The sequence below is a fragment of the Phyllostomus hastatus genome, unplaced genomic scaffold, assembly GCF_019186645.2.
Source record: "Phyllostomus hastatus isolate PE091 unplaced genomic scaffold, TTU_PhHast_1.1 phas_scaffold_345, whole genome shotgun sequence".
Classification (NCBI taxonomy): domain Eukaryota; kingdom Metazoa; phylum Chordata; class Mammalia; order Chiroptera; family Phyllostomidae; genus Phyllostomus; species Phyllostomus hastatus.
The window spans coordinates 12,946,258-12,971,690 of record NW_025334024.1 but is presented as its reverse complement, the minus strand read 5'-3'; the positions used below and the strand labels follow the sequence as shown (position 1 = coordinate 12,971,690).

Genomic DNA, 25,433 nt, shown 5'->3' with positions numbered 1-25,433 from the left:
CTGGTGCCGTAAATGACCTTGCTAACAGCACTGACAGCTCACGGGTCTCCTGCACCTGCAATGCGCCAACACACTCGAGCGGCTGTCCACGCACCACCTGCATTCGCCTCCACAGAAACGGTCAGGTGTTCGTGCTTTTATCACTCTCGTTTCACGGATAAGGAAAGCAAGGCTCAGGGAGGCCGCATTCTTCTAACGAGCAGCAGAGTGAAACAGAAAGAGAGCTGGACTGGACGATGCGAGTCTGTGGCTGCTGGTGAACATGCACAGGTCCCCAGTGTAGAACAGGTGAAAACTGTGGAAAACCACAAAGGAAAACAATTTTGCCCAGACTCTCAAATCCAGAAATAATCACTTAACATTTTGGTGCCTATCTTTCCAGTTTTTCCCCTATGCATTTTTTTTTACAAAAACAAAATGACAGTGTTCGTACTGTTTTGGAATCATCGAGCAGTAGATCGTGAACATTTTCTGTGTCCTTCGGGGCCACGTGTTTGTTCCCGCCTCCGCTGCGTAGGGAGGCCTGCTGTCCGTTTCTGCTCACTGCAGGTGGCCCTGATGTTTTACATCAGAAACCACCACGTAAAGCGATGCAGCCGAAGCTTTGTGTGCATCCTCGGCTCTCTGCGTAAGACAGATTCCTAGAAGAGGGCTCGTTGGATCAAGAAGAAGAGTACATTTTAGTGCGCATCACCAATCTGCCCCCTTCCCACCCCCATGAGCTGTGTGAAGGCTCACGTTTGCTCCCTGGACAGAGAAGCCACCAGGCCCAGGCGCCTGCTCCCCGTCTCACAGGCAGCAGCGTCTGGGCGGCCCCTGTACACAGGCCAAGTGTGCTTCATTCCAAGGGTGAACTTATCCATCCCCTCAGTCAATTCATTCTTATACTCACTCAGTAAACGGGTGCTAGGTGCTAAAAATGTAAAGATGTGTGTTAGTCGGCTTGGGCTGCCTTAACAAAATGCCATAGCCTGGGGGGCTTACACAGTGGACATTTGCTTTCTCACAGCTCTGGAAGCTGGCAGTCTGAGATCAGAGTGCCAGCCTGGTCTGTTTCTGGTGAGGGGGCTCCTCCTGCCGCGGAGATGGCCACCTTCTTGAAGGGTGTGTGCACACAGCAGAGAGCAAGCTAGACTGAGCTGTCTGGTGTCTCCACTCCCATCACGAGGGTCTGTCTGTCGTGACCTCATTGAAGCCTAATTACGTCTCGTAGGATCAGGAGAGAGCTGCTCAAAGGGGGGTCAGGGGCCACGGAAGGCCTCACGGTGGAGAGAGGTCCGCGCTGGGCATCACGGGGTGAGGAGTGCTCCCAGGCACACAGACTGGGGACGGTGATTCTGGCAGGCACAGGTGTACAGCCTGGAAAGAGTCAGTGCTTTTGGAAAGCCATATGTGATTCAGTGTGACAGGAACACTGTGGACCATCTGGAAAGGCAGGATACAGAAAAATGGGCTGTGAGAGGCCAGCCAAATCAAGAGACCCGGTGGATACCTCAGCCCAGGACCCCCTGTTGCTCACTCTGTCATTCGGAGAAGGAGGACAAACTTGTTGCTTCCCATCCCTCATTAATCCAAATGAAACTCCTCAGCCCCAGTGGGTCAGGGCCTCTAATGGTCTGGCCATACCCATTCTGCTTCTTTGGTTGGTCAGACTCAACTTCAAGCTGCCACAGTGACCTGTGCTGACACCCTCACCCGGGGGTTGGCTCCCGGCATCACTGTGTTGTGAGGAATCTCCAGGAGTGCTCTGCTATTGCACCTCTCGGCCCATTCCCTCACCCCCTGCTGCCTCAGCCCACTTTCTGGCCACTGCTCAGAACTCTGTACCAAAAGGAGCTCAGGGCTGAAAAGGGTTTTGGCTTCTTTAAAGCTGACTTTGATTTGCCTTTACCGGGACAAAGTGGGGAGAGAAGACCATACAAATTCAAATGGTGGTTCTCCTCCTTAAGAATGCACAGGTCTCCCTGAGCACTTTGAAAACGCAGATTCCGAGCTCCCCCAAGGACACTGATCCAGTCAGCCCAGGGCAGGACCTGGGGATCTGCATCGTGACCAGTGCACCGGGAAGTGCGCTGGGGAGTGCTCCTCAAAAAACCCCCAAGCACTGAGGGTTTTTATTTCCTCTTGCTATTTCCTCCACCAGAGGGTAGGGGTTATTGGCAAAAGGTTGGAAAGAGAATTAATGTTTATTGAGTGCCTACTCTACGCCACACGTGTTATACAGATGATCTGAGTTCAGTGACTTGTCAAAGGTGACACGCTGGTAAGAGGCAGCAGGAGCGAGATCTGCCCCCTGGGCTGCTGCAGCCCCAGCAGCAAGGCCTCCAGGGAGGGACACCTCAGAAACCCCTGTCCTCAGCTGCTGAGTCTCGCTGTCGTCTCGCCCAGGTCATCACCTTGGTTCCATTCCACAACATCACTCTGAAGCCCAAGGAAGTCTGTAAGCTGGAAATCATCTTTGCCCCGAAGAAGCGTGTCCCCCACTTCTCCGAGGAAGTGTTCATGGAAAGCATGGGGCTCCTGCGCCCCCTCTTTCTCCTCAGCGGCTGCTGCCAGGCTCTGGAGATCTCCCTGGACCAGCAGCACATTCCCTTCGGACCAGTCGTGTTTCAGACGAAAGCCACGCGTCGCATCCTCATGTTGAACACAGGCGACGTGGGTGCAAGGTAGGAGCTGGAGCAGGGAGCTGCAGCAGACTGCAGGATCAGATCAGACACTTGTTTTACAAGTGTGGCCACTTTGGCTCTCTTCCCCCTCCCTTTCCCATCTCCTTCCTTCCCTCAAAATGTGACAGCGCTGGCCTCTCCAGGGTATCCTGCTCCTGTGATTACCAAAACTAATATGACAGAGAATTTTGCTCGGTGCCTGTTATATGCCCTTTACATGGCTCCTGTCCTCTAACCTCAACAATTCCATGAGACCAGTGCTACGACGGATCCATTTCACAGACGAGATAACTGAGGTACAAAGAGACCAAGTAATTTTCCCAAAATCCTGCATTTAGCAAGAACTTAACCAGGCACAGGTGCAAAGCTGGGCATTATTACATAGAAGATCCCATTTGATTACCTCAGAACCCTCTAAGGTAGGTACTATATTGTCCCCTTTTCACAGATGAATTTGAGGCCCAAAGAGGTCAGGCTGCTTGCCTGGGGTTACACAGCCAGGAAGTGAGAAAGATGGGGTTGGAATCCAGGTGTACCCATGGCCACTCGCCTTTCCAGGACCTTCCCTCTTGCTAGCGGGTGCCTACCCGTCATGCCACCAAAGCTGTGCAGGCTGTGCACCACACACCTGCAGAGCTGCCCTTCACACAGACTCGGTGTGAAGCGCCCTTAGGGTACAGTGGGGCAGGCCTGGCAATGAACGTACATTGGTCTGCACCATCCACCCTCGGTCTCCTGCCTGGACCAAATGCCCAACCACAGAGGGATGACCCCACAGGGCCATCAGATCCCAATGCCACCAAGAGCAGATGCAACTCTCACATGAAGAGATCGTCTCCACCCTCCTGGATTTGACCTAAGAGGCACTGCAGGGAGTGGTTAAGTCTACAGTCTGGGGAGGGTTTTAGTCCTAGCTCGGCCACTTCTGATACAACCTTGAGCACACATGTGTAAGCATGTTCATGTGTATGTGCCCTGATGTGTCACTGTGGGCAGTAAGATAAGACGCGGCCCCTTCCCACCTGCTCAACTCAGAGGGAGCCAAGTCAGTGTACACAAGAGTGGCTGTGGCCTACGTCCCCACCTACCCCTGCTCGGCTTAGAAGGGGAGCTGAGTTATCTCACCCAGGAGTGACTTGGCCCTGTCTCCACCTGCCTCTGCTTCACCGAGCAGTCTCTCCTCCCTGGTCCCATGGAGTCCATGAGGGGATGAACCTCCAGTGTCTCGTTCTCAGCAGCACTGAGGACAACCCCAGACACTAGTCAACTACCTTCCCTGTCTCCTTTTGTCTTGGAAAAGGTTTAAATGGGATGCCAAAAAATTCGAGCCTCATTTCTCCATCAAACCGGAAGAAGGCTATATCACTACAGGCATGGAGGTTTCTTTCGAAGTCACCTACCGCCCCACGGAGGTGGGCAAGGAGAGTTTCTACAAAAATTTGCCCTGCTTCATCCAGGGAGGCAGTCCTCTGAGCCTAACCCTGTCTGGAGTCTGCGTAGGACCACCTGCAGTAAAAGAGGTCAGTCAGTGCTGCCCACGGGTGGGCCAGTGGCCAGGGTGGGCCTAGGAAGCCATGCAAGTGAACTCAGCCAGGCCTTCCAGAAACAGACGACTCTGTTCAAACAGTCCTCACTGCCCACACCAAAGAGTCAGACCTGCTGCCTCTCCACACAGGGCCTTCACACATGCTTGTTCCCACTGCTGGAATATTCACTTTCCCCTCTTCATTTAACTCCTATTCGTTCTTCAGCTCTCAACTCCAGCATTACATTCTTGAGGAGGCTTGCATTGGCATCTCTGGCTAGATCAAATTCTGTTATAAGTTGTGAGTAAAGGGTGAATTTAAAAAACGATAGTCTTGGGTTAACCCTGTGCTAGCTCTGCAGCCAGAAGCCTAACCGTGCACGCCAGCTGTGTTCCTGGCAACATGGCGTATGGCAAAACGACACCTGACCCTCCCCTCTGTAGTTGTGTTCATTCAAGAACGGTATGGAAGTAGAATCATACAGTACACTATAAACACATGTGTACAAATCTTGGCAAGAACTTATGCTTTTATTTTCTCAGGGAAATATTTAGCAGTGGATTGTCTGGGTCATACGGTGGGTGTGCATTTACCTTCCTAAGAACCTAGCAAACTGTTTTTACAAAGTGGTTGTGTCATCTTACATTCCCACTAGTAATGTCTGTCATTTGTACTTGCATCACATCCTTTTCAACCCTTGATATGGTCTTTTTGGGGTTTTTTAACGTTAGCCATTCTAATAGGTATGTAGTGGCATTTCATTGTGGTTTTTCATTTGCATTTCCCTACCAACTAATGATGTTGAGCACCTTCTCAGGGACTTATTTGCTATCCATCTATATTCTTGGGTAAAATATCTGTTTAAATCTTCTATTTTTAATTGTTTTTTATTTTCTTATTATTGAGTCTTCAGGGCTTTGTATATATTCAGGACACAGAGTTGACATTTAGATGTTCGATCTGTTTAAAGTTCATTTTTGTACGCAGTGCAAGACGTGGATCAAAATTCTTCTCTGTGTGTGGTTAGCTAATGATCCCAGCACCATTTGCTTAAAAGATTATCCTTTCCCCACTGAATTGCCTTTGCACTTCGATGACAAATTAATCGATCATGTATGTGTGGTCCCATTGTTGAGCTCCATTCTTGTCCATCGATCTATTTGGCCCTCTGTACACCAATGCCACATTGGTCCATGCTGCTACATTCAATAGCCGGTTCTCACCCCTCATCTCACTTGACCTGCTGGTGGCATTTGGCACCTTGAACAAGCACCTCCTCCTTCGGACAGTCCTTCACAGGGCTCCCAGGAGACCACCCCCCATGGCTCTCCTCCTCTCCACTTAGCTGCTCCTTCTCTCTCCTTTTCCAATTCTTCTTAACATTGGAGTGTGCCGGTCAGGTATTAGACCTTAAATTGCTTTTTTTTTCTCTAAATACATTTACTTCTTGATAATCTCATCCAGTTTCTTGCCTTAAAAAAACATCACTAAACTGACTACTCCCAATGTGTATCTGCAGCCTGAACCTTGCTTTGAACTCCAGATTTGTAAATTCCACTGCCTGTACAAGGGGCCTCTTTTCTTCCAGGTGGTAAATTTTACCTGCCAGGTACGCTCCAAGCACACACAGACCATCATGCTTTCTAATCGCACCAACCAGACCTGGAATCTGCACCCCATCTTTGAGGGTGAGCACTGGGAGGGGTCTGAGTTCATCACCCTGGAGCCCCATCAGCAAAACAAGCCCTATGAGATTACCTACAGGCCGCGCACCATGAACTTGGAGAACCGCAAGCATCAGGTAGGATGTGCACCCCATCAGTTTCCGGCACGACTGGAGGAGGAGGAGTGTGAGAGAGGTTAAGAGACAGAGTTTGGCAGTTCAGAGATTGTTAGAACAAAAGTCGACCCCACCTTCTAGAACCTCCCCTCCCAATCCTGTTGAGATACAGCCTTGGTTGCCATCATAACAGACCCAATTTTTCATTCTGTTTATCTTCACATTACATCAGATCATGAGAATTTTTCTATTTAATTAAATAGTCTTCATGATAATCATTTTTAATGATTGCCTAATATTTCATGGAATGAGGGTTCCATAATTTATTTAACATTCCCCAGTTGTTGAGTGTTTATCTCCAAATTTTTGTATTATAAATGGTTCTAATACATACACATGTATATGTACGTCACTTTTTCTGCTGGAGGATTTTTCTTCAGTAAGTTCCCTTGTCTGTGATTCCTGAATCAAATGTGTGAATGGCTTCATGACTCCTGAAACAAGCTGCTTTCCAAAAGTGTTATGCTTGTTTGCGGAGCCTCCATTAATCCTGTGACTGCCATGCCTGAGGGGTACCTAATAAAGCCCCCTCTGTATCACTCTGACCACATTTCTTCCTCTCCTTAGGGCACCCTCTTCTTCCCTCTGCCAGATGGGACCGGCTGGCTGTATGCACTGCATGGCACTACTGAGCTCCCAAAACCCGTGGCCAATATCTACCGAGAAGTACCATGTAAGACGCCCTACACTGAGCTCCTGCCAATCACCAACTGGCTGAACAAGCCCCAGAGGTGAGGGGGTGGGGCAAGGGCTCGGAGGGGAGGAGACAGACAGAGGACTTCCCCTGTCTCCCCTTGGTCAGGGTCTCTAGAGGACACTGGCCAAAAGGGTCAGAGGAAAAGCTCCCTGATGTGGCCAGGCACTGCCGGAACGCTGAGCCTCCAGAGAGAGTCTTCTGCTCAGTGCTGTCTGTGAATAGCTGATGACTCGGACATCCCTTACCACGGTGCCCGGCACAACATAAGTGCTCAGTAGATGTTATTTATTCCTCTTATTACTGGTACTGATGATATCATAACAATGACCATGATTGTTATTATGGAGTGCTCAGTCTCAACACCTAAGCCACTGGCCAGAGAAGGACATCGCTTGGACCTTGTACTTGAAGTAGGAGTAGAGTAGAACACAAGGACTAGAGGAGCTTGAGGTCAACCAGCCCAGTCCCTTCCTTTGTAGTGAAGGAACCGAGGGCTGGGAGAAGAGTCCACCTGCTTAGTGTCGTGGGTGAAGGCCCCAAGTCAGAAACCCAGTTCTGCCAATAACCAGTCGTCTTACCTGAGCATGTTGTCTTCCTTCTCATGACCTTATTTCCTCACTAGTGAAATGCAGATGGTAATGGTATGCACCTCCTGCAGGCATCACAGGGATGAAATGCTAGGAGTGAAGACTAGAACCCTGGGCCCTTGTGTTGTACAGACATTCAAGAGTAGAGACAGCACCTTGCCTTTTTTCTTTGGGCAAAGTTCACATTTTCTCTACTCTCTCTTCTCATGCTCCCCTGCTCCCCCAGATTCCGGGTCATTGTGGAAATCCTGAAACCAGAGAGGCTAGACCTGAGTGTCACCCTAAAGGGCCTTGACTACATCGATGTGCTGTCTGGAGCCAAGAAAGACTACAAGCTGAACTTCTTTTCCCACAAGGAGGGGCTCTACAGTGCAAAGGTACCCACACGTCAAAGGCACTGCTCTGAAACCCGGGAGGTCTGACCCTGAGGCGGACAGTCCTGGTGTTAGGGAGTGATGGTGTCCTCCATAGCCAGCCTGTCCTTATCATATTGGGCAGTTTAGAGTGACCTGGCAAAGGCACTCAGGATTCCCAGTCTCTTGAAGATGACACCAGATTGCAAGGCCAGCCAGCCATCCTGAGTAGGCCCATGCTGAGTTTTCAGGGCAGGAGAATCATGGAAACCTTTATGTACTAGGTAACACCGGACCGGCAACTACCAGACCAACAATAATATGTGTCCTGTTTTCTGAGTGCTTATGGGATGTCCAACCTCGTGCTGAGCACTCAACACACATAGCAAGTGACGTCAGAGCGAGGGTTCAACTCAGAGCCACCTACTTCAAGACACCACGGGGTCTTTCACCTATGAGCTGGTTTTCCTGATTCATTCATTACTGCAATTAATACCCATCGAGTATATATGTCACATACCAGCGCTGGTAACACGACAGTCGCCAGAATGAGGCGCAGTCCCTGTTCTCACGGAGCACACAGTCGGATGAAGGGGCACAGACATTAACCGAACGGCTGCATGATGACTGTGTTGTTATGGAACGGGGTACGTGCTTGATGAGCAGCAGCACATACGGCTCAGTAGCTCTCAGGAGAGGTCAGGGCTCAAGATAATGTATGGAAATTACCCTTTTATCAGTGGTATTTGCAGCTATGTGGAGAATGGAATTACCTAGGGAAAGATTTTAAAGTGAAAAAATAGAATCCAGGAACGCATCTCACCCCTCAAGAAGAGATACTCGCAAAGCCCACCCGGCAGCACTTTGCGCCCCTCCCGCAGTCATTGAGGGGGCTGCTCCCCTGGGATCACAGCCACAGACGGGCTCACACCGAGGAATCGGAAAGCACCTGAGGAGGAGGAAGCCTCCATGCAATAGAAATACCAGCTCAAGAAATAAGAACTCCTGAGATAAGAGTTATTAAATCAAACAGGAGACTTTTAGTAAATATTATAAATATACTCAAGGGAATAAAGGGAGATAATCATATCCATGAAATAAGAACAGACTGTTGTGGGAGAGAATTCCACTGGAGACCTTGGACATGAAAAATAGGATATTTGGAGTAGAAAACCATAGAGGACAGCTGAAGAGTATAATGGACTCTGAGGAAGAGGTTACTTCTCAGTTAGAAGAGCTGAGTACTATCACCAGACTTCAGCACATGAGCACAAAGAACTGGCAAGATGAAAGGAAATAGAAGCAGAGGTTGGAGAGGGTGTGGAGAAACTGGATCCATCGATGTGAGAGGATAATACCGCAGCCACCTGGAAAACAGGCTGGCAGTTCTTCCAATGCCTAAACATAGACTTATTGTACAGGTCAGCCATTTCATTCCTAGGTATATGCACAAGATAAATGAAAACATGTGTCCACACAAAAACCTGTGCATAAATGTTCATAGCAGCATTAGGCATAAGAGCCAAACATGGAAACGACCAAAATGTCCATCAGCGGATGAATGGATAAACACAGTGGGAGGTTACCTGGCAGTAACAAAGTGGAGGTGAAGTGCTGATTCGTGGAACACATGGGCGAGCCTCGAAAACAAACATGCCAAGTGAACAAAGCCACTTACAAATGACCACGTACCTATGATTTCATGTCCATGAAGAGTCCGGAACAGGCACGTGTTTAGAAACAGAAAGTAGATCAGTGACAGACCCGGGCGTGGGGGGCGTGAGGAGGAGATGAGGAATGGCTGTTAGTGGATGCGGGGCTTCTTTCTGGGGAAATGAAAATGCTCTAAATCAAATAATAGGACTAATGACTGTGTAATTACAAATGAGATAAGTGCTTTGTGAATATACTCCAAGTTATTAAATTGTACCATTTAAATGGGTGGATTGTATGGAACGTGAATTATATTTCAATAAAGTCTTTTTTTAAATGATAGGAAATATGAGACATAATATATGTCAAGAAGTTGTAATATCCACCTAAGAGGAGCTCTTGAAACAGAAAAACAAGATAATAGAAGGAAGAAAACACCCTGCAACAATAATTGGATAAAAATTTCCAAGGCTATTGGAGAAAGGGAGCCTTCTAGTTGAAAGGACCCACCAAGTCGCCAAACAGGTTAAATGAAAGAAAGGCTCACATCTAAATACATGAGAACAAAATTTCAGAGGACTTGGATAAAAAGAGAAAGTCCTAACTTATTCTAGAAAAATGCAAAGGAAATAGTAATCACAGCAACATCAGGTTTCTCAAGGCAACACTGAACACAGGGAGCCCTGGAGGAAGCTATTCAAACTACTTAGAATTGTTTTAACCTAGAGCTCAAAACTGTTTTGAGGGCAAAACAAACACATTTTTAAACACACAAGGACTCAAAGTAACCCACCCATGTACACAATCTCTACAAAATTAAAACCTTAAATTAACAAACATTTTAAAATAAGTAAATGAATTGAAGAGGAAAGTACAAGGATACATTGAACAATGAATCTAAACTAAATTGATAGGTAATTTCAAATAATTTCAAATATTGAGAAGCAATCTGAAATACTTCTTGTGACCTCAGGATAGGAAATAGCAAGGGTAGGAATAAGATAAGGCAATGAAAAATATGTTCTCATTCTGTTGGAAGCAAATGGGGAACTATTTCCTGTTCACAGAGAAGGGCAGGGAGAGAAGAGAGATACTCACAAACTGCAGATGTGAACAGGAAGATAAATACAGGGTCCAGCACAAATAACACCCCCTTTTTATGAGCTGCTAACCTATACCAAATCTTTTATTGCAAAATCATAAACATGTAATTCTGTAACATAACAGTGTCACACTCAAGCACACCATAGGACATTTTAGGTGAAATGTTCCAATTGCTGTCCATCTTGTGTGAGACATTCACATACCCTACCAATCACACTCATGGCGTTACTTCTGCCAGACACTGTATATGTATTAAAATGGAAGCATAAAGACATCTGTGTAAAAATGACAATGAACCCAGATCACAAACTCTCTTTACAATAATACGGATTAAAATTAACAGTAACAACAAAAAAGTTTTTAAAAAGCAAAAGCACTTTTGGTTATGATGGAGTAACTAGTCCTCACACCATGAAAAAACCATAAAACTGGACAAAATGTCCGAGGCAAGCCTTCTGAGTCGTTGGAGGACAGGCAGAACAATACCACAATTCATCAGAAAGAAGGAGATTTATGAGATGAGTCCCCATGACTGCCCTGGCTCTCTGCCCAGAGACAATTTCCTGACCTCAGTGCAGTGCACCCGAGTCTCAGTGAAGTGCAGCAGCCCCAGTGAACTGAGGCGGCAGAAGTCAGAGTGCGGTGCAGCTGAAATAGCTGGTCTCTACAGGGTAAGGCACCAGAGAGGACGCAGTGGGACATGGAGCGAGTGGGAGGATGAAAGTCTGCATGGGATGTCTGCTCGGCGTCCGTGGCTGAAGTTGGACTGCACGTGCAGAGGGCGAGACTACATGAGGTTTACCAGAGAGCAGCTGCTACGGGGGTGAGAAGGAATAAAGGCACACAACACTGACTGGTGCTGGGGAACACTGGAGGTCTGGCCCAGTGGAGGGGCTGTATTAACACCCCCTCAATGATCCTGGAAACCCAGCTGAAACACTAAAAAGACCACAAGGAGGACCATGCCTTTAGCATAAGACCTTCTGCTGACCAGCCTGAGAAAGCCTAAAACTAGGCACATACAAGATCAACAAGGAAGACAAAATTGGGAGGTTGAATCCCACCAAGTTGGAAGGTTTTTAGGAACACCTTGGGTTTTCCACATATCTGCTCTAACAAAGTATAAAACCAAATCTACACAAGTTTAAGGTGTTAGTGATTGAACTGTCTCCTAGAATAAATTCAATACTCTTATAAGGAAGATAACAGAATCCAGAATCCCTATAATGATCAACAGTGTCCAGTACACAGACAAAAATTACTACACTTGTGGAGAAGCCGGAAACTGTGACCCAAGCCCAGGAGGAAGCAGTCAAGGGAAACTGACTCAAAGATGGGCCAGACATTGGATTTAGCAGGCAAAGCCTTCAAAGAAGCTAACATAAACATGTTCAAGAACTAAAAGAAAATGTTGTAAATAATTAAATAAAAGATGGTCTCAATGAGTGGACAGATAAGGAATCTCAGCAGAGAAATATAAACTATAAATAGAACCAAGTGGATATTTTAGAACTGAAAAGTACAGCAAACTGAAATGAAAAATTCATTGGATGTGCTTAACAGCTGGTTAGAGACCTGAGAAGATTCACGAAACTTGAAACAAATCAATAGAACACTTCCAGTCTGAAGGACAGAGAGAAAGAAGATTGAGGAAAAACGACCAGAGCCCCCGGAACCTGTGAGAAAATATAAAATGGTCTAATACACCAGTAATGTGAGCCAGCAGAGAAGAAAGTGAGAATGAGATGGAAAATTATTTGAAAAAATAATGGCTGAAATTTCCCTGATTTGATTTTAGTTTAATGACTTACAGATCCAAGAAACTTGGCAAACCTCAAGCAGGAAAAATACAAAGAAAGCCATACCTTGTGCACATCGTAATAAAACTGTTGAAAACCACAGATAAAAAGAAAAGCTTCCAACAACTGGATTTAAAGGATCTATGACATACAGGGGACAAAAATAAAAAGAAGCACTGCCTTCTCCTCAGAAATAATGGGATCCATCTGCAAAGTACTGAGAGAAACAAAATATCAATTTAAAATTCTCTACTCACTGACAATATCCTTTAAAACCAAGGGTGACACAGACATTTTCAGATAAAAGAACACGGGAGAATTCATTGCCGGCAGCCTGGCAGCACTGAATGCATCAGCATTATTAGAATGCAAATAGGTGTTGTTCAGTCTGAAGGGAAATGATACCAGATGGAGACTTGGGTCTGCTGGAAGGAAAGAAAAGCACTAAAAATGGTAAATAAGTAGATAAATATTAAAATGTTTCTCTTCTCATAATTTTGTTTAAAAGACAACTGATAGTTTATTGAAAATACAACACTGTAAAGTGGATGCTCTTATATCCATAGAAGTAAAAGATACAAAGACAAAAGTGTAAAAGATGGATGGATAGGTGCATGCGATTATACTTCAGTAAGGTTATCACATCTGTGAGCTGGGAAGTGTGAGGTAGGAAGCATGAAGAGTCAGTTGTAAAGTGGGAAGTAATAAAATACTCTAAATTTGGACAAGTTAAAACTTCATGTTATCAGCTCTACCGTAACCACTAAAAATCTGTTATATAGCTAAGAAGCCATTAAAGGAAATACATTCCAAAAAATTACACATGGATCCAACAGAATGCAGGAAAGTAGCAACAGACAAATGACAAAATGAGACCAACATTAAAAAAATAGCATGAGGTCAGACTTCAACCCAAACATGTAAATAATTATTTTAAGTATAAAAGACACCCCAATGAAAAGACAAAGGAGGAAGCACCCTAAATCTAAAGACAGAAAGAGAAGCCCTGCTGGCGTAGCTCAGTGGATTGACCTCGGGCTGGGAACCAAAGTGTCCCAGGTTCGATTCCCAGCCAGGGTATATTCCTGGGTTGCAGGCCATAACCCCCAGCAACTGCACATTGATGTTTCTCTCTCTTTCTCTCTCTCTCTCTCTCCCCCCCACTTCCCTCCCTAAAAATAAATAAATTTAAAAAAAAATCTTTAAAAAAAATAAAGACAGAAAGAGGTTGAAAGCAAAACCCCAGGTATGTTAGGAACTGTTACCACCTAATAATAAGATAAATAACCAAAAGTATTAAAAAGGGCAAAACACTAGAACAGACTCTGTTTCACAAAGTAGATATGTGAATGACCAATAAGCACCTGAGAAAATGCTGAACATCATCAGTCATCTGGGAAGAGAACTCAAAACGGTGAGCACTTTGCCAATAACAAGTCAGCCGCAGGGGTGAAGGGACAATATACTGCAGTTCCAAGTGTGAGCGCTGCAATCAGTCCAACCCCGGTTCAAATCCTGGTTCTGACGCATCTCAACATTAAGTCAGGGTACTTAATATTGCTAAGCCTCATTTTCCTCATCCTTAAAAAAAAACAGTGAGGGAACAATAATGTCGGTTACAGATTGTGTGACTATAACAATGAGGTACTTCTGGTGCCTGGCACACAGTAATCATACAGTGTTAGATGCTATCATCATCATCATCATCATCATCATCATCATCATCAAAGTATTCCAGCAACAACAGGAATGGGAGTGAAACCCACTACGACATCAACCTCTCAAGGTCTTGCTTGTTCTCCAGGGCCAGCCGGCCCCCCACGGGGGAGACCTGCACGGGCAGCACTAGACGGGCCTGTTCTGGCCTCTCCCAGCAAACCCAGGCTACGTAACTCTCCGCGGGGAAGAGCCAGCGCGACCATCTAAAGAGAAAGGCGCTGGCAGGGATTCCGAGCGTCAGCCTGGGACCCTGCTCCGTGTGCCAGGCGTGGCTCCCGGAGAGAGGGACCCAGCTAACCCCTCTTCTCTGCCCTGTTTCCTCCCGCCCTCCCGCGAACTCAGGTGATCTTCCGAAACGAGGTGACCGGCGAGTTCTTATACTACATGGTGAGTTTCAGGGTCATCCCCTCAGGCGTCGTCAGAACCATCGAGATGATGAGCCCCGTGCGGCAGAGCACCTCGTCCTCCGTCAAGGTGGAGAACCCCCTGCCCTACTCGGTGACCTTCGCCGTGGAATGCAGGGTGCCCGACATCAACCTGCCCTCCCAGTTTGTGGTGCCTGCCAACTCTGAGGTACGACCGACCAGCTGCCAGGGGCCCCGAAAGCTATGCCAGAGGCTCTGCCCTTGGGGCTCTGGATCCGGGGTGCGCATCCCGGAGGCGGGGCCAGCCCGGCGGCGGTGGTCTCTGATGTGCTTCCGGAGAGGACCCAGTACCTACTTTTAGATTCAGAGAGATTCCAGCTCTAGAAATACCTGGAACAGGGGAAGCGAGGGTACAGGGGAGGAGAAGTGGGCCATTTTAGACAGAGGTTCCCTGGGCTCGGGATCAGTGGGAGCATTCGCTGCTGAAGCGCCATTTCTGCATCCAATCTGCTCTGAGGTCACGGGGTGGCAGGGGATCAGTGGGACCTTCAGCATCACATGAGGCTTCTGTGTCCCCTTGCAGGGCACATTCTCCTTTGAATTCCAGCCCCTGCGAGCTGGAGAAACCTTCGGGAGACTAGTTCTGCACAACAGTGATTTGGGTTACTACCAGTATGAGCTCAACTTGAAGGCTATGCCAGCACTGCCTGAAAAGCCCATCCACTTCCAGGCTGTTCTTGGCAGCGGCCAGAGCATCTTTGCCAAGATCATCAATTACACCCGGCAGAAGACAGAATACTACTGCAGGGTGAGCGGCCCCACCCCACCCATGTGCCCTTCCCTTCCCAAAGTCCGACCTCAAAAATAATGGGAGGAGGACATAGGGGGTGCAGAAGTATGAAACTCAGGACCATTGGGGGCTTTATCTAGCCTGGAAACTCCCAGTGAGAAGTACGTAGTATAAGGCCTGGGTTCTTTCTTAAAGACTTTCTATCTTAACAAGCTGGGTGCAGGGGTGGGGTTTTGCTTCCCACTGCGTGTTCAGTAATCAGTAAAGGGAGACAGTAGAGCTTCATGGTCATGCACATAGGCGTGCAAGCCAGCAGACCTGGATTTGAATCCTGGCTCCACCATGTACTCTTTGTGTGACTAATTTACTGAAGCTCTCTAAGCTTATCTACAATGGGTAACAATACCCTGGACTCACAGGATTGCCATGAGGATTTTAAAATATGTGCATAAAACCATTCTCATAGAGCCTAATGCATAGAAAATACTCCATATATATTACCTATTATATAAGTTGGAATATAAGTTTAACTACTGAAACAAAAACCCAAAACGACAACAAAACAGAAGTTTATTCCTTTCTCAAACAACTGTGGGCCTAAGCAGTCTGGGCTGGAATGGTAGCCCCATGACATCCGGCCCGCAGATGCCTGTCCTGACGCTCTTCCCGCTGGAGAGAGTCGCTTTGGCCCACATGGACCAAGACCATTTCCCACGACACCCACATGCTAGCCAGCTACCAGGGAGAAGGGCGGGCTGCAGAAACACAGTCCTCTCACGCTGCATTGACCAAAACTGCACAGGACCACGCCTAGCCATAAGGGGAGCTAGGAAGTGCAGTCTGCGTGGCCATGTGCCCGGTTAATGTCGGGCTACAGTCAGAGGCACAGGCTCCTGATCAGACCTGTCAGTCAGGAGAAGTTAGGTTATACTGCAGTAACAAAGAGCCTCAATACCTCCGTGGCTTAAAAGCACAAAGGTTTGTGTCTCGTTTGCACTGAATCCAGTGAAGCTCAGCAGGGGACTCTGCCCATCACAGCCACTCAGGGATCCAGGCTGAGGGGCAACCACCATCTCGCCTGTTCCCAGTCAGAGTACCAGAGGGGTGGAAAGACCCCGCAGGGACTCGTGCTGGTGACTGGATGCTCTGGTGTGGAAATGACACCTGTCACTTCTTGCAACTAACCGTCCAGAAGCAGCCACACCCACCCATGAGGATCTAGAATGTTCAGTCTTATATGTGCCTGGAGGAAAGAAGGGGTGGGTGTGGGGAGCAGCACCAGTGACTGCCGCGCCGCACAGTCCAGCCCTCTGTCTTCGGGCAAGTCATCTGATGTCTCTTGGGCTCGGTTTCTTTGTAGTAAAATGGGGATAACAATCAGCGGCACCTCTCTTCAGGAGAGTGATAAGGACATGGGCTTTTTCTGACCTGCCTGGCTGAGAGTGGAGGGGCGGGGGATGCACCTGAGCTTCTGGTATAACCTTCAGGATCCCACGTGAGCCGAGTGTATGTATTCCCTTTTCAGACCGACTGTCTCGACTTCCACACGGAGAAGGTCGTTAGCGCGGCCCCGGGGGCTCAGGGAGGCACGGAGGTCAGTGTGGAGGTCTACTTTGAGCCCAGCCACCTGGGCGAGACCAAGGGCATCCTGAGCCTCTCGTCACTGGCAGGCGGGGAGTATACCATCCCCCTCTTCGGAATGGCCCTGCCCCCCAAGCCACAAGGCCCCTTCCTGATCCGAGCCGGATACAACATAGTCATCCCCTTCAAGAATGTGTTCTACCACACGGTCACCTTCTCCTTCATCGTGGAGAACCTGGCCTTCTCCATCCGGGCCGTAGACACGGTGCGGCCCAAGAAGATCAACAACATCACAGTCTACTTCGACGGAAACCCGTCGGGCAGCAAAACACCCATCACCAGCAAGCTGATTGTGGTGTGCCCTCCCGGCGAGGGCAGAGAAACAAGAATTAAATGGGTTTATTATCTGAAGGGGATCACCCCTTAGTGGTAACCAGAGCCAGCTGCACCAAGAAAGAGCCCTCCCCTCAGCCTTAATATCTATGGACTGTGCTGGCCCGGTGAACAGAGAAAAAAATCAGAATTCTAAAGGCACTGTTTTCCCTCTTCATTCAATTACAGGGGCACTTATTTCCATATCAAATGTGTTCCAAATTATATGCATGATAAACATATTCCATATTAAATGTGATAACTATACAAAACAAAGCTATATTTTTCTTTGCAAGGGCAAGTCTCTGATTTGGTTTCTTAACACGCCCCCAAAGCTCAAGCACTGTGTAAATACTCCCCATTTGAATACGACGACACAGGCGTCACACTCATGACCTCCGGTTGAACAGCACTTAGCAGGGCACGACACATGACGCAGTTTCTTTTTAAAAATCCATGACAGCTTAAAAAGCCCCTAGATGTGACTCAATTTTGATAGGGGGGATTTTATTCTGCTTTCACATAAAAGCTGAAGAAGTCACTATTTTCAAAGCAACTAACAGATACGGGCACTCACTGCAGGGCCAGGGCCGGGTGCTCCCTCCACCGCTGAATCCCACACCTGCTCCCCACAGCAGGGTCTGGCTGAAGGCTGGGCCCTGGAAAAACGCTACTTGAGACCCCAGTCCCCCATCCCCAGCCCTGTGCACAGCAGTCAGCCTGGAGAACGGGGATTCTCGACCCATCGGCACATCAGAATCACCTGACTCTGGTCCAGGCCCCCTGCCCAAAATCTGCTCTAATTGATCTGGGGGTTGAGAGGACTGGGGCATCTGTTTTGTTTTGTTTTCTTAGTCTGTACAGCAGAGTTGAGAACCAGCACTATGGATCAAAAGACCCAGAAGGCCATCAGTGCTGCAACTGAGTCAGGCATCTGTCCACTTCCAGGGAAGGACCCCACCGCAATTCGATATGTTTAAGCTGCAGCCCTTCGTAAGCAGGTAGAGGGTATCTTCTAAGTGCCTTTCTTCCCAGGGAAAGCCCTACGGAAGCTCCACCTCCAAGGAGGAGTGAGGCCATCCCCCTCTTCCCCTGGGGCCTGCAGTGTTGAAATAAAGATGATAAACGACTGGCTTTCCTTTTTGGACCAATTGGTAAACTCTTAAATGCCCGTAAAACTGAAAAGAAAAAGAGTGGCCCCAGAGTGGATTCGCTTCAGCGCACGCACACACTCCCAGGCCTGAGGGTTCCTCTGCTTCCGCCTCCTCCCCACCCCCCACAATCCCAGATACCGGCTGCCACAGAAACTGGCCACTTGCCAGAGTCACGCAGGCAAAATGGTGCCTTCAGGTGGCCAGGGGCGACTCCCCTACCTTGGTCTGCTCCAGCTCTCCCCAAGCCATTGAGTCTAGAGCCCAAAGCCTTGCAGGCCCAGAGCAAGGAAGCCGTCTCTTCTCCCTGGGACCAAGAGCCCAACTCAGACTCTGCCGGACGATTTGAGATGGGTACATACGTCTCTTCCCTTGGGCTTGTTCTCATGCTCCCTTGGCCTCAAAAAGACAATAACAAAATCGTTTCATACTAGCAAGTTTGGAATGGCAAAGTAGCTTAACAGAGGACTGGGGGAGAGTCTTGGTGAAAACTAGCATTCTGACAGAAGCTAGTTGAGAGAATACATACTCAGCAAAGCAGACCAGGAGACTCCTCATTGGGTAGGGGTGGGGGGGTGGAGAAAACATCGGGGCCACCAGGTGCCACACCAGCACGGAGCACTGTGCACAGAATATGATGAGAACAGGGGCCCTGGTGAGTGTGACATCTGAAGTGCAACCACTTCTTTGGGGGAGACATGCCTCAGGTCATAGGTGATGATATTGTGACATCATGAGGACCTGCCAGACCTCAAGAAATCCCAAGCATGGGACTTCCCAAACCTCTTATACTCTCATGTTTGCCCTGAAACTCCACCAAAATTACATTGCTGTTGGAGAAACTGCCTTGCACAGTTCAAGATTTGGGTACAATTTCTTACAGTGTCACTAGCACCCTCTTCCTACAATATCTGTAAGTGCTGTAACAACAACCAGGCATCACACAGATGCAAATGAGTTACATCTCTAGATGGTGGCCAGTGTGCAACCGGGAGCATCGGTTATCCACTAGTCTGGAAGCGTCTGAGCATGGCGGGCCTGGCCAGGGCTGGCCCCCAAGTCATAAGAGAAGTGAGCACATAGAGAAGGCAATGGTGGACGCCGGGCTTTATTCTTAGAACCCCCGCCAGTGCAATTATGCATAAATAACCTCATTTAGTTGACATTTTCTAAAATAGAGAAAAGAAACCACTTCTTTCCAGGAACTTCTGAACTAAAGGTAGGACAAAGCATTTCTGGGGTCTTGAGTAAGAAACTGGTTTCTTAGCAACCTAGTCCACCATGTGATCTCAGGAGAAAAGAATTCCTTTTGGTGAAAAAGCATTTCCTTACTGTTTCAATTATTAAAAACTGTATCACATTATGACCCTGGGGGAATTTGGTTCACCTTTAAGAAAAAGTCAAAGTAGCAAAAGAAAGAGATGAGATATTATATTAGCTATGGGTCCAGTGGAAATGAGTACACACTGGAGAAATAGATCCAAACTATTCCCACTGATTTGATTTTTTCATTGTTTTGTATCAGCCATCAAAATCTTAAAGACATAAACCTTACTAGACATTTGGAAATGTCCTCATTATTGCTACTTGATATCAGGGTAAGAGGTGGAAACCATTAAGTGATACATTTTCTCTGCAGATGAATCTTCATTCATTGGACTTCATTGGCAAAGGTTTTAAAAGTTGTGAAAACTCACTAGTAAAAAAAGGGACATTTTCACAGATTTTTCTAGGCATGATTCCTCCATGACTTACTGAGCTTGGCTTAGCTCCTGTATTTGTTTTCAGTGGCCACACAACAGATTGCCACGAACGATGCATCTTAAAGCAACACAATTTCTTATCTCAGTTTCCATAGGTCAGGGATGGACTGAACTGGTTCCTGGCTTAGGGTTCCCCAGACAGAAATCAAGATGCCGGCCAGCTGCATCCTCATCTGGAGGTTCAACTAGGGAAAGACTCACTTCCCAGCTCCCTCAGTATGTTGACAAAATTCATTTATTTGTAGTCATATAACTGAACTCCCCATTTTCTTGACAACTGACAACAGGGGACTACTGTTAGCAACTACAGACCACCCTAAGGTCCTCACCACATAGCCCATCACAGGAAGTTCACTGTCATTACTGTTTACCCTTCAAGGCCACAAAGAGAATCTCTCTCTCACTTTAGATCTCTTCTAACTTCTTTTAAGGCCTCACCTGATTAGGTCAGACCCACCCTGGATAATTGTCCTTTTAATCAACTCGAAGTCAGCTGATTAGGGACCTTAATTACATCTGCAAAATACCTTCTGCTACAGAACGTAATATAATAATTGTTAGCGTGACAGCCCATCATACTTACAAATCTGGGACACACCCAAGGGGAAGAGATTACACAGGGCATGTACGCAAAGTAGTGGGAGTCTTGGGAGCCATCTTAGAATTCTGCCTACCATGGCCCCTCACTTGTGTCCCATAGATTCTAATCTACGGATTGAGGGTAATACTCCATTCTCAAGATGGTTACAAGCTTTACAGGTGTACCTTTCACTCGGAGAAAGGTACGACCTCGTGTTATGTTCACATTGAATACTCACTGGGCTCTCCTGTGGTCTAGCCCATGTGCTAAGTTCCTGTTCACTGTAGGTTACGATAAGGAACTCTGATGCCTCTCCCTGTTCCTGCATCTTTAGCCACACTGGGTCCATAAAGTGCTTTTAAAAAATTTCCACATAGCATAGTTTCAATTTCTGTTCCACCCTTTAGCATGACACTCACAGCACTTGGAGAGACTGCTTTACAGTGGCTCTATCTGGGGACCTTCCCCCAGCAGACGGGGCTTCTGCTGTCTGTAACCTAGTCCTTCCAGGAATCAGATCATTGTAAATGCACTCCGAGTCCCAAATGGTGGGGTGACAGCCACCCTTGGCACAGGAGACTTTAGGTGGTGGACAGGTAGTACTGTTTTTAATCGAGAATTTATTTTGATGTTTTAGAAAAATACACAACTATTCAAACCCATGATTTTAGGGAATAAACAAGAATAAAGTAGGAATTGAAGATTTTAAGTGAGTTGGTTTGAGAAAATGTTTTTAAATAATAGAAGTTACTAGGATATGGCAAAAATCAGAATGGTGTCACTACAATTTGGGAAACGTTGGCATATGAGAAATCGATGACTAAGTAGTGAATGAACGGGTGGATTCATTAAGTATTGAATAAATTATTCTCAGTCATGCTCCAAGAGCCCCTTCCTTCTCACGAATGTCTGCAGAAGCCCACTACGCCCACACCTACCTCGTGCGGGCAGTTGAGCGACAAGGATACCCAGCCCACGGAGCATACCCCAAACCGGACTCGGGCAATGGGGGACCGAAGGCCTGAGTGTGAGAAGAGGAGGTGGAGCTTTGTGGGCGTGGCCAACCCACAATCGGCCTTCGCGAGGGGGTGTGGCTGGCGGGGGGTGGGTCCTCGAGGCGGAAGGCGGAAGGTGCTGCGGCATCACGTGACCGAGTAACATGGCCGTTGCCTGGTGAGCACGGCTGGTGCCGGGCTGGAGCTAGTCGCGTGAATCTTTAGGCACCAGCGTGCGGGGGCGGGGTCCAGGCCCGGGTTCCGAGGCGGCGCGGGGCGGCGGAGCCAGTCAGGTGGGCCGGGGCTGGTGTGGTCCATGAGCGGGCGCCAGAGGCAGCGCCGAGCCGCAGACTCCCCTAGACCCCGGCGCGGCCGGGGCAGTCTCGGACTGAGGAGTCGCGAGGCTCCGGGGGACACTCTGAGTTGTCACCATGAACCCCGAGAAGGACTTCGCGCCGCTCACACCCAACATCGTGCGCGCCCTCAATGACAAGCTCTACGAAAAGCGGAAGGTAGCCGCGCTGGAGATCGAGAAGTAAGAGCCGCGGGCATCCACGGTTGGGCGTAGGGAGCGGAGGCGGAACCCCGCCCTGGCTATCTATGCTGGGGTCCCGCTCCCTGGGGGCACAACTTAAGCCTTTCCAGCCAGTGTTGCTGCACCAGGTTTAGCCTTCAGTGCAGTGTTTAAGAGCAGGAGTTTGGGAATCCCAGCTTTGCTTCTGACTGGCCTTTCCAGCCAGTGTTGCTGCCCCAGGTTTAGCCTTCAGTGCAGTGTTTAAGAGCAGGAGTTTGGGAATCCCAGCTTTGCTTCTGACTGGGCCAAGTTATTTAACCTCCCTGGTGCCTAAAAGGCTGCCTTGGGAATGAAGTGACAATGTGTGTGTAGTGCTTAGGGTGCAGTGACAATGAAGCTACATGATGTTTGCTTAGCGCTTAGCACAGTGCCTGGCGCACGGTGCGTCTTCGGTGTGGTCTCCGTCAAAACCAGCACATCAGAGAGTGGCCTCTGTGATGGGAGCGAGGTGGGAAGCATGAGATTTACTAAAGAGCTGGCCTGCCTCATTTCTTACTCAGTTTCTGGGAAGTGAAAGGGACTGTTAGGTGACCAAGGGGAGAAATCAAGTTCAAAACCTCAAGATCTCAAAGTTCAGAGGGGTGATATGATCTCTGTCATATCACCCTTCCCAGCAAGGGGAAGTAGGAATAATTTCTCCTTTCTCGCTTCTGCAGTCATTACATGTAGGCGTACATGTCACCAATGTGACACTATGCTTTATTTCTCAGTGTACAGAAACAGGGTGTTTAACTGGGAATGTTTCATTAAGATTTTTCTTCTAGTGTTTTACATTTGTATTTTTTTCCCAGATCTTTGTGATACAGTCAGGTGGGTAGGTGATTTCAGAAGAATACAACTGAGAGAACACCAGTGTGGAACTTAGGAAATACGGATTGTGTTTCTGCTCTGTCCAATAGGGTAGCCACTAGCCATGTGTGGCCATTCACATTTAAATGATTAAAGATAAAATTTTTAAAATGTAATCCAGTTCCTCAGTCACACTACCCGTATTTCAAATACTCAGTAGCCACATGCGGCTGTTGGCTACCGAAATGGATGGTACAGATTTTAAAACATTTCCTTCTCCGTAGAATGCTGTTGGACAGCTCTACTCTAGTCCATCCTGCGACACTCATTCTTTGACCTTGGCAGATTCCTTAACTCACTGTTTCTTAACTTCAGCACGACTGACATTTCAGGTCAGATAATTCTTGGCAGTGGTGGGTTGTCCCGTGTATGGTAGGAATTTTGGTAGCATTCCTGATCTCTACCAGCTAGACAGCAGGAGCACTCCATTGCTTGTAACAACCACAGATGTCTCCAGACACTGCCACATGTGCCCCAGGGGTGTGACATTGCCCAGGTTGAGAGCTACTGCATCCTTTGCTTTGGGTTTTTGTTCCCTCCTCAACTAGAGTTTGCTAAGAGGACCCTCCTATTCTGGTGTAACATCAGAATGTCCAAAAGCACCTAGCTTCTTTTCTCATCAGGACTACTTTCTTGCCTGCTCTCTTTTCATACTGCTTTTTGTTTATACCCTGGCTCTCACTAAGGCTAGCAAGTCTCCGTGATGAGCATTGCCATGCTGAGGAAGGGAGCAGAGGTGATGTGTGGACATGTCTGTTTTATTGGCTTTGAAGATACATTGATGCCCAGTGGCGCCCATCACTCACTCTGCTTCTCAGGATTGTCGGGTTTTACCATAGATTGAATCATCTGTTGAGCCCTTGAATAGAGGTATTTATCTCAGCATTATTGTTGCCTCCAGCACAACCCATATAAGTGCTTTCACTCTGCAAGCTGTCCTGTAAGGTCTTTGTCTTCAATTGGGTTCAATTTGTATTTGACATTGCCCTTGTTCTGTAGAATTCAGAGAAAGCCTCTAAGACTTTAACTGGGCTAGGAACTCCTTAAGAGTAAAGACCCTATTGTATTTATCCTCAGCACTTAACACAGGGCCTGGTGGCCTTCGACAGTTGGTGTCTAAGTGAATGGATGACCATACATTTTCAGTGGGGGAATAGTATTGCAGTCTAAAGGCTTTGCTACTCAAAAGCGAAGCCCACAGCCCTGGCTGGTGTGGCTCAGTGGATTGAGTGCTGGCCTGCAAACCAGAAGGCCGTTGGTTTGATTCCCAGTTAGGGTACATGCCTGAGTTGCAGGCCAGGTCCCCAGTAGGGGGGGGTGAAAAAGGCAACCACACACTGATGTTTCGCTCTCTCCCTCTCTTCCCTTATCTCTAAAAATAAAAAATTTAAAAAATAATAAAATCTTTTAAAAGGAAAAAAAAAGTATAGCCCATAGACCAGCAATATTAGGCTCACTTGGGAGCTTGTTGGAAAGAGATTCTCCAGCCTTACCCCAAACCTGTGAATCAGAATGTGCATTTTCATAAGATCCCTGGGTGATTTGTGTGCTTAAAGTTGGAGAAGCACTGGCCCTGCAGACCCTACAATCGGTTTCTAGCCTTCTTCAGCCATATTTGGGGTGAAGAGTGTCCTGTTCGATAAGTCCCTTAGAGTGCAGTAGCCCTCCTTTATCCACAGGGGGTGCATTCCAAGACCACCAGTGGATGTCTGGAACCGCGGAGAGTGCCAAATCCTGTATGTACTGAGTTTTTTCCTGTACGTACCTGCGATGACGTTTAATTTATAAATTAGGCACAGTAAGAAATTAACTAATGGGTCTAATAATAAAATAGACCCATTGTAGTAATATACTGTATAAAGTTATGTGAATGTGGTCTCTCTCAAAATATCTTTTTATACTACACATATAACTTGTATTCACTGGACAAAGGGATGATCCATGTCCCCGGCCGGACAGCACAGAGTTGTATCACACTACTCAGAACAGCACGCAATATAAAACTTACAAATTGCTTATTTCTGGGATTTTCCATTTACTGTATTTTGCCATGTATAATGGGCACCTTTTTGCCCAAATTTTTTAGGGAAAAATAAGGGTGCCCATTATACATGGGTATAATGATGACATACGTGGGTATAATAATGGGCATGGTCTCATGTATAATGTACACAGAAACACGGGTGCGCGTTACACACGACCAAACACAGTGGTGTTTTCAGGGCCCAGTTCACCACAGGTAACTGAGACTGTGGGATGTGAAACCATGGGTATGGGACCACCTCACAGCTGTGAGATTTAGGACTTCAACATGCAAATTTGGAGGGAGATAATTCAGTCCCTGACAGTGGTTTTTTAAAAAGTGATCACATGTAAAGTGCTCTTTGCCTGGTTTGTGGGGAGGAGGAGAGAGAAGCTTCCTTTTGTTGGGCCATTGTACACCCCTCATCTCATTTAGTTCGCACGGCT

At 47.4% G+C, this 25,433-nt stretch overlaps 2 protein-coding genes across 3 annotated transcripts in view; both read left to right on the top strand.

Annotated features, from left to right (window-relative positions):
- Positions 1-17,292, top strand: part of HYDIN (HYDIN axonemal central pair apparatus protein) — a 322,142-nt gene extending 304,850 nt beyond the window's left edge. Inside the window, exons 79-86 of the mRNA XM_045819132.1 lie at positions 2,389-2,666; positions 3,967-4,186; positions 5,781-5,993; positions 6,600-6,763; positions 7,543-7,693; positions 14,287-14,517; positions 14,893-15,117; positions 16,625-17,292. Coding sequence (XP_045675088.1) covers positions 2,389-2,666; positions 3,967-4,186; positions 5,781-5,993; positions 6,600-6,763; positions 7,543-7,693; positions 14,287-14,517; positions 14,893-15,117; positions 16,625-17,107 — 1,965 coding nt within the window. The 3' untranslated portion in view covers positions 17,108-17,292. The remainder of the gene's footprint in view (positions 1-2,388; positions 2,667-3,966; positions 4,187-5,780; positions 5,994-6,599; positions 6,764-7,542; positions 7,694-14,286; positions 14,518-14,892; positions 15,118-16,624) is intronic.
- A 4,411-nt stretch (positions 17,293-21,703) lies between these two features.
- Positions 21,704-25,433, top strand: part of VAC14 (VAC14 component of PIKFYVE complex) — a 94,147-nt gene continuing 90,417 nt past the window's right edge. For both annotated transcript variants that reach the window (XM_045819053.1, XM_045819054.1), the window contains exon 1: positions 21,704-22,076. In XM_045819053.1, the coding sequence (XP_045675009.1) occupies positions 21,973-22,076 (104 nt within the window). In that variant the 5' untranslated portion in view covers positions 21,704-21,972. The remainder of the gene's footprint in view (positions 22,077-25,433) is intronic.